The sequence below is a fragment of the Blastomyces dermatitidis genome (assembly GCF_000003525.1).
Source record: "Blastomyces dermatitidis ER-3 genomic scaffold supercont1.1, whole genome shotgun sequence".
In the NCBI taxonomy this organism is placed as follows: Eukaryota; Fungi; Ascomycota; class Eurotiomycetes; order Onygenales; family Ajellomycetaceae; genus Blastomyces; species Blastomyces dermatitidis.
This window is the reverse complement of record NW_025544774.1, coordinates 3,488,583-3,501,834: the sequence shown is the minus strand read 5'-3', so window position 1 is coordinate 3,501,834 and position 13,252 is coordinate 3,488,583. Positions and strand designations below refer to the sequence as shown.

Here is a 13,252-nt window from a genome sequence, read left to right as displayed (position 1 = left end):
AACTAGACGGGCTTTTCCTTGAAATGTTCTTCTTGTTGTTAAACAATAGAAATCTTAAAAATCATGAAACCCAAAAATGGGCCATTAAATGGTGTCAGTGTGTCAGGCCTCCTTTTCAAAGATCAGTTTAATGAGTGGAAATACTAAAACTATTGTATAGCTGATTTCTTTCAGAAGTGTTGCGAGGGGCCATTGTAGTAGAGCAGTCATTGAGAAACAAGTCTGCATTTCACCTGTTAATTAGCTTTGTATGGATTTATTCATTGCAGTGGTGCTTTCCAGCTCACTGCACCTATACAAGTCCATCAAATAGTAAGCTAATGTTTCAAGAGACTTCACCGTCATCATGCATGTAGTAGTGTTCAGTGGTAAGCACTTTTATATAGATTGCATCAAAGTCTGGATGCGCCGGATAATTTATAGTCCGGAGAAGGCCAGCGCGGTCCTTGCTGACATAAGCTGACAGAACCTTTGCTGCATGCCAAGACTCCTATGATCACATCGCGACCGAGATCGGCGCCTGGGGTTCCTTTTTTCCCTTGTTCCAAACCTCCCGCTCCAACCCCTGTCGACGTCGACCTATTCTCGTGGATTTGGATATCCGGCTGTTTTCAGACACATTTCCTTATACTCTCTTTCTTTAAGGAATTCGATACGCACTGTTGCGTGACCTGATATAACTTGTTTCATCGAGGTACGTCCAGCCAGCCGCAGTTCATAGGTACTAAACTACGTACAGATCTGTACATACCTTCCATGCGTATTAACCACTTGTCTCAAAGGGTTCTCCTATGTATCCGAACCAGCATGTGGCCGGACGATCTGTAGCGCTGGTGGTTGCCAAACTGCTTCTCGCAGCGGCACAGCTTCCTACCATCTCTGCCTTTCCCATCCTGAGCTCCCTCCAACTCCATACCCAGGATGATGGCAAAGCTCCCGATGATCCCAGCCTGTGGCTATATCTCTCGATAGCTGCGGCCCTGGTGATTAGTGGTGGTGCTTTCGCTGGGTTAACAATTGCCCTTATGGGTCAGGTATTGCGCCCGCTGGTTTCCCTCTTTTACTCCTTTTGCGCCACCGTAAAATACTCATGCTAATTTTTCTTCCATACACCAGGATGAAGTCTACCTCCAGGTCATAAAAACTTCAGGCGAAGGCGCTGAAAAGAAACATGCCGAGAAGGTATTGAAGCTCTTGAAGCGGGGTAAACACTGGGTTTTGGTTACGTTATTGCTTAGCAACGTCATCACCAATGAAACGCTCCCTATTATCCTTGATCGGTCATTGGGAGGCGGCTGGCCAGCTGTATTGGGCAGTACAGCACTCATCGGTATGTGCCCTGCTTTCCCCATATACTTCTATTGCTTGGTCCTGACGCTGGTGTAGTCGTTTTTGGCGAGGTCGTTCCCCAGTCGATCTGTGTCCGTTATGGTTTACCCATCGGAGCATGGATGGCGCCTTGCGTTCTATTTCTGATGTATATCACGTCACCGATTTCATGGCCCATCGCCAAGTTGCTTGATAGAATTTTGGGCGAAGATCACGGAACTGTATATAAAAAAGCTGGGTTGAAGACTCTGGTTACGTTGCATAAAAATCTGGGACAGGCTGGAGAACAGCTCAACTCTGATGAGGTTACCATTATTACTGCTGTCCTTGACCTCAAAGAGAAGTCTGTGGGCAGCATTATGATTCCAATGGAAGACGTTTTCACTATTCCCGCCGACACAGTGTTGGATGAAAAGATGATGGATTTAATCTTGTCCCAGGGATACTCCCGAATTCCGATACATGCGCCGGATGAGCCACATAATTTTGTTGGCATGTTGCTGGTGAAGATGCTCATTACCTATGATCCAGAAGACTGCAAGCTAGTGAGAGATTTTGCGCTTGCAACGCTGCCAGAAACTCGTGCTGAAACTAGCTGTCTGGATATTGTCAACTTTTTCCAAGAAGGAAAGTCTCATATGGTTCTAGTTTCAGAATATCCCGGTGAAGATCACGGAGCACTGGGAGTAGTTACCCTCGAGGATGTCATCGAGGAGCTGATTGGAGAGTACGTGTAAATAACCCTGGTGCCGAGGAATGTCTAACTAATACTCGATAGGGAAATCATCGACGAGTCCGATGTCTTCATTGATGTACATAAAGCTATACGTCGTATGGCCCCCGCACCCAAGTCCCGCGTTCCGAAAGGCCAAATTGTTGCAGAACCCCCGCATATGCATGGCAATCTTATAGACTTGTCCGACAATCATGTAGCGCACGCAGAGCCTACGACCAGCGACACACTTCCCCGCAGACATTCTGCAGCGGATTATAGCTCACCACCACAGACCTCATTCTATTTCCGAAAGTCAGGTACCTTTGACAACGCCGACTCAGTAGAGGCTCCGATTATCAAACGGGGTCCAACTCCGGAAATCCGTGAACATTTGAAGCACCTAGGCCCTTCGAATCTCGCCAGTCGCCCACGGCAAACAAGATACCAGGCAGTTAAAATTAAGCCGGGCGAAGCGACCAGCTCGGATCGCCAATCTACAATCTCCCAACCCCGACCATCGGAAACTAGTAGTGCTCTAACAACACGACCCCCATCTCAGGTCCGTTCGGCAGGGAAGACTGCAAGCGATGCCGTCCTGGCCGTGCAAGCCTCCTATGGCACAATGGGGAAAGCAACCGATTCCACCCAACCCACAGAGACGATAGACGAAGTCAGTACCCACAGTTCGAGCCCGCGACATGACCGTAGCACCCTGAACCTGACTACTCCTAAATCTGAGAACGTAATCGCATCTCGAACCCCCAGCACCCACTCACACCGCAGCGGGCCAAACAGCGCCGGTTCGTTGGAAGCGCAAAAGGCCCGCGACCATCGTCGCCAACATGGCCCGGCTCGCAGCGGCAGCATCACAGAGCAGGTCGTCGATAGCAACGGAATCCGCAAGGTGATTCTGCATACGAGTAGTGATGGCACAACTGATGAAGACGGGGTGCCTGTTGTCTCCCCTGGCCCCGATCGAGCGCATACAACACAAGCTCTTACTTCCGCAAGTGGTAATGAAGCCTTGCCGGCCGATAATGGTGGCGATTATGATGATGATGGCGGTCATGTTGTGAAGAAGAAACGTCGTAGAAAGCGGAAGGGCGGAGGTGGTTCCAAATCTACGGATCAGGGCGATGATGATGAAACGCAACGTCTGCTTCTCTGATTAATGTATCTTACGTTGGCGTACTATTTTCTTTCGATTTTGGAGCTTTTAGCAGGACCACTGGATCGCCTGTCACTTTGAAGTGAATTTCCTCCTTCATGTATGAAGATTGATTACATCTCGATGAGGATCTTGTACCGTATGTCCTTTTTCTTCTTCTTATCTCTGTTTTTCTTCACCTTTGTTTTTTTAACCCCGGCTACATAAATAATAACGAGGTCTTCGTTGACTATTTTATGGGTAATATGACCGCGTCCTTTTGTAGGGAACTTGCCTCTATTTACATTTCATTTTCCCTAGTGCTGTTGTGGCATTTGCGAATGGACGTTAATTATATACTACTGTTATGTGAGGATGGAAATGTAGAATTATTCCCACTTGTGGTATCTGATATGAAAAGTTTTTAAATTGTAAGCTGCTACCTGTATCATAGGCTTGAGATGAAGCAACGATCAGCTCGCCTCAATTCGAAATTCATTAGTTACAGTTATCTATCGTTCGTGGACCTGATTAACAGAGTATGTACTGTACATTACATCGAGCTGCCAAAGTGTCCAACTACAGCGCGAAAAAAGAAAAAAAAAAAAAAAAAGAGGAGTATGTGACGTGAGAAGATCAGGAATATCAACCGCACGCAATCCATTCAGACCGATTACTGGAGGAGATGATCCTGCAATTGAGAGTTAAGAGTTAGTAAATGAACGAACATGGTGTGAAATCTGAAACATGAGCTGGGATGACTTACCCTGAAGTGCTTCTGGAAATTACCCCTCTTATGAAGGCCCCATTCATATTGCTTCTTCGCTTTCTGTTCACTCCGTGTCTCTCTAACCTCCGCTGCCTTGACCCACCGCTTCTGGCTATCGCTCGCACCAATCATACCAAGACCGCCCTCCGCTCTCGTAACAAGTGACTGGTTTCTCCTGACGCTAGCGTCATTGTCGTGTACGTCCGGATTCTGTGCAGCGTCCGTAATTGTCCGCTGGCGTAAAAGACGTTCCTCCGGAGTTGGATAGTTCCGTAGATTCTGTCGGAAGTATTTGAACAGAGAGCGATGTCCTGCCGTCCGTCCAGATGGAAGATGTAGCTCGTAATCAGTATACAGCGCATCCCTGTCGTCAAATGATGATACTGAGCTCTCCGTTTCCCACCCCTCCTCATCGTTGATATCCTTGGCATCACTAGTGGGAGATCCCGTTGCGGACGTTGATCCATCCTCGTCGTCAGAATAGGTGCTGGAAAAGTCGTAAAATTGCCCCACTTCGAGCATCTCGTCCTCCGTACTGAACGCAATCATGCAATGCCCCTTATCCCGCATGTGTGTCTGAATCGCTGCGGCGCTTGACTTGATCTTATGGCAGTATAGACACTCGTTGTTCTTTGTTATTTTGTCGAAGAGATATTTCAACAGCCCCTCGCCATCCATCAGGTATCCTTGCTCAGGCACAAACATCCCGTGGAACTTCCTCATGTGGAGGACATTTTGTTTCACACTTGCTGAATTGTGGTTGCAAAACATGCAGTGGGTTAACGCATAGTCCTCATCATACTCGGGTTCAGTGCCACTTGGTGACGCCTGACGAGCTCCAGCAACTGAAGAATGAGTTGGCCTGGATGGACGCTTCGATAATGGATCCTCGCTATCGATGGTGGTATCTTTCATTGCGTCCACGATCTTGGAGAATTCAGCCTCTGCGGCGGATTCCTGGATGGAAGTGGCAGGGGGAGCAGCGGCGGGCTCCCCTGTATTGATCGGTTCTCCCAGAGAAAATGTGCCACTCATCACGGAAGCAGTTTCATCCTGAAGGGCTCCGCTTTTCCGCAGTTGCGCTTCCCTCGACCTATGTTTCTGGCTGGCCATATGATTCAAGAAGGCATTTTCACTGAAGAATGTTTTCTGGCAGGCTGCACATGTTTTTTCGAAGGAGGCTTTGGCTGCAGCGGCAGAATTCGCTGCCTGAGCCGTAAGGACTTTCTCAGCAAATATCTCAGAAGACAGTGGGGGAAGAGATGCGACTCGACGCTTTAAATTATATCGACTACACAAGAGGTATTAACATATATCGGATTTACGATAGGGAACAGGGACAGAATATATACGTACTGCCAATCACTCCGCATATGGGTTCTCTGGGCATCGCTGTTTCTGAAAGCAACCTGGCATGTATTGCAAGTAAACGGATGCGTAGCTGCTATATTCAGAGACCCATCAGAGGTGAGTTCTCCGCTGTGTCCGGCGACTGCGGGGGTCATATTTCCAGCGTTTAACAATATTGAATCTCTTGTGACAGGTCTTGCTAATCAAAAAGTTTCTTGGGGGGGGGGGGGGGGGGCGCCTTTGCGAAAGCAAATATGTTTGATTCTAAAGAGTTGAATGTACCCTGGTTTGCGGATGTCTTGTCTCTCTCGGTGTCGAGTTTCAAATCAAGTTGCGTTGAATACTTTTCAAACAAAATAAATCTCGGCTGTTGTGGCTAATGACGTTGTTTTTGGGCGGGGTGACAGTACAGTACAATACGCAGAGCATCGCTGGATGTGGCGCTAGCCTCTTGGCGGTTCTGTCATCCTGTGACGCCAGAGCCTCTTTCTTCTCTTTGCTATCAGGCATCTTCTGGGCCTCATCCAAGGCGTTTTTTTTTTTACCACAACATTTACCCGCCTTCTGCTGCATACTTTCGTATCATTATCGCATTCAGATATGATACACACTGCTACACCATGACCAGGCTTCGGGGAGGCTCTGGGAGCCCGCCAGACTCGGGGCGATCCGCGTCCGTTGGAGACAGGGGACTCTACCATCCATCGAAGCTCCCCGCCGACGCCCCGGAGCTGCTGGCCAAAAATACTATCGCTGTGACAGATCCCGCAGGAGTCTTAGCATGGAATAGAGACAAGCGTCAGAGAGATTTCAATCTCCTTGTTAAACGGTTTGTTTGTTCGACACAGACATTTGCCATCCTAGCTATTTGCTTACGGCTTCTATTTTAGGTATAAAAACCAGCTCCTCTACGGCTGCCAGGACCCGTTCTGCGCCACCCCTACATGTTTTAGCTATCGCAGGAGAGTTACGGATGCGCCTCTTCGCAGGTTTACCGAACTGAGTGCGCGAACAGTTGCCTGCTACTTAGCTAGCCAGGATAACCCGGAGAGAGGTTTGTGTCGTAATACCCCGGCCACCAACACCGACTTCCTCTCAGGAGATGGGATCCGACGACACAGGAGACGGTCATGTGAAGTGTCCCAACAAAGTGTTAAGTTCTCCTCTGACGCTCAAGGCCACAATAACGCGGAGGATAATGGCGCCCAAGAGAAGCCAGCGGGTGATACATTACACCAGCAACATCGCGGGAATAATAGGACTACAAAATCTACCGAAGCGAACGAGAAGCCGGGCCCACCACAAAGCGAAGACGGCAAAAGTTCGCAGCGATTAAAAGATCCGAAATCGTTTACTCAAAATCTTTTCGACACTCTTTCCTTGCGCATGGTGGAGTGGCTACCTCTGCGACGATCTCACGAGGCATTCGATACAGTCTCGTCTGACCCCAACGATTATGGTAGCTCGCCATCCAAGCCTCCCGGAACTGAAACACCAGGTAGAAGCCAAGAGCATCCAAGTAACCCAAAACGAAATAGTCGACAGAAGCAGGTCGTTTCGCATCCTAATATTAAGTCCCGCCCTCAAACTATTACATCTTCCAATCCTAATCCACAACCGACGGCGGTTGAGGTAAAGATCCCCGGACAACCTGTAAAGCGCCTGTCCCTTGGTGAAATGGAGCACCGGAAACAGCCTTCGAAAGCCTTTGCCGAGGACAGGGTACGCTCTGAACGCAAACAACCCCGAAAGGCTTCATCGCATAACACTCCGTCAAACCAACCTAATCGATCCTTACAGTCTCCGCCACCTTTAAAGCAACGACCACAGAAACATAAAAATGCAAGTGATGTGAGCAACACTTCGAAGCCAGAGCAGAAGCGGCATAGGCGCGTCTCGTGGGATGGGTCCCACGGCCCAAGGAAATCGGAAAGCGCTGAGTGCGACAGCAGCCGGGTATCGATAGACTACAGTATACAACACTCACAGTCTCCAACCGAAAGCCCGGAAATTCCAGTATCCAGAGATGCCAACAACGGCAAACTATTTATACCTCAACAAATCCAGACCCTATCTCACTTATCAGAGCAGATAGTGACTGGACTAGCGAAGTTAATGTTTGAAAACGACGAAGATAGAGACAAGTGGATCGAAGAAATGTCAGAATTGGAGTCTCGCGGATATTCTGAACCTTGGGATTGGCAGTATGCAACTCCCCGCCAGCGTGAGGTGTTCCCATTTGTTGTGCAGAGTGTGTTTTATGTTCTAAGCAGTCCTCGTCAACTTGTTCAATCCTTCCGGAAGGATTCCCCAACCTCAGCGGAAAGTGACCGTCGGGAGAACGCGAACACACTGGATATCGAACAAGTAGAAAACTCTTTTCGTGTCCTGCATCGAATATGTCCGTGGGAAACCACATTGCATAGCTTGTGGACTTCTCTCGCGAAGCTTTTTGTTCCACCACGGGAATTTTCCTTGCCCAGGCCACATATGCTCCCTGTCCGATGGGTCGCTTCTTCGTCCCGCGCTGTTTCGAAACATGGGTTTTTTCCACCCTGTAATACCGACACTCCTGAAGATTACATTTCTGATAGCGATGCCGCTTACATTTCGGTTATCACGCTACTAGCTTTATCAAGCTTCATCCCGCAAACTGACCCGAAAACATGGGAGATCATTCGCCATATCCGCTCTTCCGGTACCGTTTTACCTGACTCTGAGATGAGAAAGCATCCTCGGTCTACTAGGAGATCATTAGTGGCCATCTCAGAAATGTTTGAGCATGACCTCGCGCTCCGATTAGTAAATCGCCTGGTTCGGGTGGTCTCTGCGCGTATGGCCTTCCACGAAATTTCTAAGACCCGAACCATTAACATCCACGATATTGAGCGACAAGAGAAACATGACTTTACGAGGCTGATCATACGAACTCTCCGTGACTTCTCCAAGACCAATGAAAAATCTTCACAAACATCCTATTCCTTTCTACACGACGAGCGACCTACCAATCCCCATATGGTAGCTGTGGAATGGCTACGGAGCCTCTTGCTGAAGGAATGGGACGGCAAACCCGAAATGGCCAAGTCCGGTGCCTTTGGGGGCGCTTTGCAACTCCTTGCATCAATGTATAAAGAACGCTTTAGACTTGGTTTAGAGCCTGAAGACTTCCATACATCTTTCCTCTCCGAGCGGTTAGACCCGACGGAAATGCCTGTTGAATGGCTCGGAATCCTCCCAAATAACCGAACAGTGCATCTCTTATCCTATCCCTTCTTATTTCCTCCGTCCGCCTTGGTGATATATTTCCGGGCTATTAACTATTCTAACATGTCCAAGTCATATGAAGCCGCAATGACTACCTCACGACATGTTACTCAGCCGGCATTCTCGAGTATCATACCGATAGATGATGATGTTAGTCTGCTTGCAAGATTGAAAACATCCATTTCGACATATCTGGTTCTAGTTGTACGCCGTGATAATGTCCTTACCGACGCTCTCAATCAATTGTGGCGACGAGAAAGACGTGAGCTAATGCGACCCCTTAAAGTTCAAATGGGTATGGACGAAGGGGAAGAAGGTATCGATCACGGTGGTGTGCAGCAAGAGTTTTTCCGCGTAGCTCTTGGAGAGGCATTGGACCCATCATACGGGATGTTTACGATGGACATGCGAACTCGCATGTCTTGGTTTCAGCCGTGTTCGATGGAACCGCTGTACAAGTTCGAGTTATTAGGGCTATTGATGTCCCTTGCTGTTTATAACGGTTTGACCCTTCCGGTTAACTTTCCAGTTGCGTTGTATAAGAAACTACTAGGATTGAGAGTTAAAAATCTCGATGATATCCGAGTCGGTTGGCCAGAGCTTGCCAAGGGCTTGGATGACCTATTATCATGGGATGATGGAGATGTTGGCGACATCTTCATGAGGACTTATGAGTTTAGTTTTGATGCGTTTGGAACCTTCGTGTCTGTCGACATGGAGAAAGTTGATCGCAATGAACCATGGCCTGCCCCTGAACGGTCAGCCTGGGAACGGAAAAAGAGCGGATCGTATTACCGACAATCATGGTCAGGGAAAACAAGTCACCCTGGGAGTTTTGATGATAATACGTCAATGCTCCGTGAATCGGCCGATGAAAATTCCACATCGAAGAGAGACGGGGTGCTCTCTGGGATACTGAAAGGGGCTTCTTCAAGAACTTACAAAGCTACACCACCTTCGCCTCCACAAGAAGCCGCTTTGGTCACGAACGCGAATCGAGAACGATTTGTCAAGGACTATATCTTCTGGCTGACAGACAAATCCGTCCGCCCGCAATATGAGGCATTCGCCCGAGGCTTTTATACCTGTCTAGATCGAACGGCGCTATCAATATTTACACCGGAAGCATTGAAAACTGTCATCGAAGGGATCCAGGAGATTGACATTGAAGAGCTCGAGCACAATGCCCGGTACGAAGGCGGCTTCGAACCTAATCATCGTGTGATCTCCGACTTTTGGTCCATAGTGAAGCGATACCCGCAGACAAGGAAACGTCAGCTGCTGGAGTTCGTCACGGCTAGCGATCGAGTGCCGGTCAACGGCATTTCTAGTATCATGTTCGTGATTCAGAGGAATGGTACTGGGGATAACGTACGTAACTTACTAACCCTTAACAATTTTATAATAACTGGGCTTGGCTTGTGTGCAGGAAGCTAACCAATGATACAGCGCCTTCCGACGAGCCTAACATGCTTTGGCAGGCTCCTGCTCCCGGAGTATTCCAACCGAGCCATTCTCGAGGAAAAGTTGGAAAAAGCTCTTGAGAACGCAAGAGGATTTGGGGTCGCCTAATGTATGGTGAGATGCATGGACTGATTTCTTTCCTGGCATTGATTTCCAACGAATTCCTCATGTCCTTTTGATTGCACGGGCCTAAAGACGTTCTTGATTTTTGACATCTACTCCATGCAACTGCGTCTCTTTTACTCTATATACCTTTTGACATGCAAGCGAGGCAAATACCTACCTTTCGACACGTTATGTTTTATTAGTGCTCTTTCCCTCTTGCACGTTTTTATACCTAATTTTTGTTGCTTTTGAGGCTACGGTTATTAAGAGAACGAAAGGAGGGATATCAGGTTTGGTAGACCCGGCTGGGTGTTGGGATATATTTCTTCTTTGCGAGGCGAGTGTGACTGCTTCCGGGTTTCTTTGTTAACAATTTGCTCTTCTCGACATGCCAAGCGAAGATTTATTCATACAAGATATATACGTTGATTTTGCGGGCTTTGGAAATACTCAGTTGTCATTGTCGCAATCAGAACATACCGAGCGCTCACCGAAAGACTATGCCCGCCCTTTTCAACCGCCATGTAATAAATCCTCCATGCCATTGGTTAGATCTAGTGGGGGGGTGGCCAAAGCCCAAAACTTGCCCCACGGTTATTATGACTAACTTTACGTTTCGCCGTCGCAAAGTCAAGAGTCTTTCCAATATAGACAATGAATTCAATTTACTGTTGTGACATCTTATATTATTCAGTATACATTCATTCATTCATTCATTCATTCATTATTTATCCAATACGCATTTAGACGAAGAATATACTGCATTTAACTGAAGGCTTTTTCCTACTACAGTACATACATACATACCTACCCCGCGCTTCACCAGCCTGGAACATTTGCCGCGGTATCGGACACTGTTATTTTCGCCTCGAAATCCCCTTTTGTATATATCATAGATCTGGAGATGTCACCAATCATTCACTGTGTCCGTCATGCACAGGTTAGTCCCCCCGTCTGCTCTACATCCTACATCCCCAATCTCTCCACTGACGGCGGGATCTCCAGGGCTTTCATAACCTCAGCCACGCCAACCACATCATCCCGGACCCCCTCCTAACCCCACACGGCGAATCGCAATGTAGAGACCTCAGCGCGGAATTCCCGCACCACTCCCAGATCGACCTCGTCGTTGCCTCCCCTCTCCGACGCACGATATACACCGCGTTACTAGCATTTGAAGATCAAATTAAGAATAAGGGATTGACGATCATTGCGCTGCCAGAGATCCAAGAGACGAGCGACGTGCCATGCGATGTTGGCAGTGACTTGACAGTGCTGCAAAAGGAGGTGGATGATAATGGGCTCCCGGTAGATTTGAAATTAGTAGGGGAGGATTGGAATTCGAAGGTGAGTTAGGGATTCGGATTTGGATGTCCGTTATTTTGCTGTGTCGGATTGGTTTCCGGCCATACAATAGCTGAACAGAGGAACGTGGGCTAATATGACTCCTTTTATTATATGTGTAGAAAGAAAAATGGGCACCTAGTGCTGAGGCGATTGCGAATCGTGCTAGGGAAGCGCGACGTTGGTTAAAAGCTCGACCGGAAAAGGAGATTGTGATTGTAACGCATGGAGGATTTCTACATTATTTCACGGAGGACTGGGAAGATAGCACACTTTACCAAGGTATTTAATCTCACCACTATTTTATCTGCCCTGCCTTGGGATCGATCACCTTTCACCATCTTAATTACTCCTGTGCAAATCCCTACCAAAAAAATAAAAAATAAATAAAAAATCACAAACCAACAAGCTTATGCGTGACCTTTCTTTCGCGGGAAAAAAAGTTACAAACATGAAACCTAGCCCCAGTAACTATACTAATATCCGCCCTTCTCCCACCTACCCAGGCACCGGATGGCGCAATACCGAATACCGCACCTACACCTTCGCCGCCTCCGTGGACCAAGATGATCTATACGGTCGCCCCGTGGACGGCGACAATGCCAGCATCATAGAAACACGAGAGTCACGCACACGCCGTGGGAGACCGGCCGAGGCGCCCTCCCGTGACCTGCAGAAGCAATTCTTCGTTCAGGCTATGACAGGTTGGGAGAATCAGATTTTAGAATTTGCTAAGCAGGAAGCGGCGAAGAAGGGGCCAGCCGGTGTCGATATTGAAGAGAATGCGGGGGAGAAGGTTGTTATAGCAGACGGGGCCGAGGATGTGAGAGTCATTGCTTAGATGATTAAATGTCAGATGCATAGATGAAGGCCATAAATATAGATTTTTCGCGCTGATATTTCACTTCTTCTTCTTCTTCTTCCCCCAGTTTTTTATGGTCCTCGCACCTGGTATTTCATGCTTCGGCTTCCCGGGGACAACATTGCGGCTATTTCCTTTTCGCGGGTGAGAACTGTCTACCAGGCCGCTGCTTCGGCGAGACAGATACATAGATATCTTCACCTAGCACGCTATATAGATTAACTTTGCGGAAAACCAAAAAGTTGCATAGATATTTTGGCGCTGGAATTTCAGCGATCGAAAGACTGTGCTAGTTATTTGTAAGCGGACGATTGAAACTAGTTCAAAGGATTGAGAGTCGGAATGGCCTTCTTCACGCGCAACCAATCTCAGGTACAAACTCTCTCTTAGTACCTTATACTGCACAGTATTCGTCATTCATAATGAATTCGTAACGCACTCGTAATGGAGTGATCAGCCTAGGTTCTATACTGGAAATTCCATGCTTTTCTTGTAGTATTATGCAGCTTGCGCGGCAGAAGGAACGTGTACCGGCATCATCAGCGATTGGAGCTCTGATGCCAATTCACCCTGCATGGATGTCGGTGGGATGTCGCCCTGTTAGTGGCTTGGAACCACCAGATGTTCTGTCCTGTGATTTAAGCTCGATATTACTACCTACTAGATGTGTCTGGCATACTCTTGCTACCACAACATCAAGCCCAAGCACGATTGAGATGATATTGCTATTTCAGGCGGCTTTTGCGAACATACTTCCAAAGCTCTGCAAGAGGACCGCTAGAGAGGTTCGTAACAGGATGGGAAAAGAAATAAATTCCTGGGTAAAGTGCTGCGCTATGAATTTGAAACTTTTCTGAAAAAATCGTTCCTACAATCTCGTGTATTCATGAAGAGAGGCTTACG

General features: G+C 47.8%; 4 protein-coding genes across 4 annotated transcripts; 3 read left to right on the top strand and 1 right to left on the bottom strand.

Moving 5' to 3' along the window:
* Nucleotides 1-514: 514 nt before the first annotated feature.
* On the top strand, nucleotides 515-3,781 carry BDCG_00434 (uncharacterized protein). Its single transcript, XM_045415948.1, has 5 exons — nucleotides 515-694; nucleotides 783-1,034; nucleotides 1,117-1,330; nucleotides 1,387-2,056; nucleotides 2,108-3,781. The coding sequence occupies exons 2-5, from the start codon at nucleotides 792-794 to the stop codon at nucleotides 3,210-3,212; spliced, it is 2,232 nt and encodes a 743-aa protein (XP_045271777.1). The 5' UTR covers nucleotides 515-694; nucleotides 783-791; the 3' UTR covers nucleotides 3,213-3,781.
* BDCG_00433 (C2H2 finger domain-containing protein) lies at nucleotides 3,337-5,583 on the bottom strand. The gene is made up of 3 exons (XM_045415947.1): nucleotides 5,317-5,583; nucleotides 3,958-5,251; nucleotides 3,337-3,882 (listed from the first exon to the last, which is right to left on the bottom strand). Exons 1-3 carry the CDS (start codon nucleotides 5,463-5,465, stop codon nucleotides 3,865-3,867), a joined length of 1,461 nt encoding a protein of 486 aa, XP_045271776.1. The 5' UTR covers nucleotides 5,466-5,583; the 3' UTR covers nucleotides 3,337-3,864.
* A 347-nt stretch (nucleotides 5,584-5,930) lies between these two features.
* BDCG_00432 (HECT domain-containing protein) lies at nucleotides 5,931-10,146 on the top strand (the record flags this gene model as incomplete). Its single annotated transcript, XM_045415946.1, has 3 exons — nucleotides 5,931-6,139; nucleotides 6,201-9,945; nucleotides 10,024-10,146. The coding sequence occupies 3 exons, from the start codon at nucleotides 5,931-5,933 to the stop codon at nucleotides 10,144-10,146; spliced, it is 4,077 nt and encodes a 1,358-aa protein (XP_045271775.1).
* Nucleotides 10,147-11,047: 901 nt separating this feature from the next.
* Nucleotides 11,048-12,328, top strand: BDCG_00431 (phosphoglycerate mutase; the record flags this gene model as incomplete). Its single annotated transcript, XM_045415945.1, has 4 exons — nucleotides 11,048-11,083; nucleotides 11,149-11,490; nucleotides 11,610-11,769; nucleotides 11,994-12,328. The coding sequence occupies 4 exons, from the start codon at nucleotides 11,048-11,050 to the stop codon at nucleotides 12,326-12,328; spliced, it is 873 nt and encodes a 290-aa protein (XP_045271774.1).
* Between the last annotated feature and the right edge of the window lie 924 nt (nucleotides 12,329-13,252).

Bases quoted from the DNA above. Each gene is read 5' to 3' on its own strand.
- BDCG_00434 (XM_045415948.1), top strand. From the start codon at position 792: ATGTATCCGAACCAGCATGTGGCCGGACGATCTGTAGCGCTGGTGGTT. The intron at 1,035-1,116 runs GTATTGCGCCCG...TCCATACACCAG, and splicing joins CAATTGCCCTTATGGGTCAG to GATGAAGTCTACCTCCAGGT. The intron at 2,057-2,107 runs GTACGTGTAAAT...AATACTCGATAG, and splicing joins ATCGAGGAGCTGATTGGAGA to GGAAATCATCGACGAGTCCG.
- BDCG_00433 (XM_045415947.1), bottom strand. From the start codon at position 5,465: ATGACCCCCGCAGTCGCCGGACACAGCGGAGAACTCACCTCTGATGGG. The intron at 5,252-5,316 runs GTACGTATATAT...CCTCTTGTGTAG, and splicing joins CATATGCGGAGTGATTGGCA to TCGATATAATTTAAAGCGTC.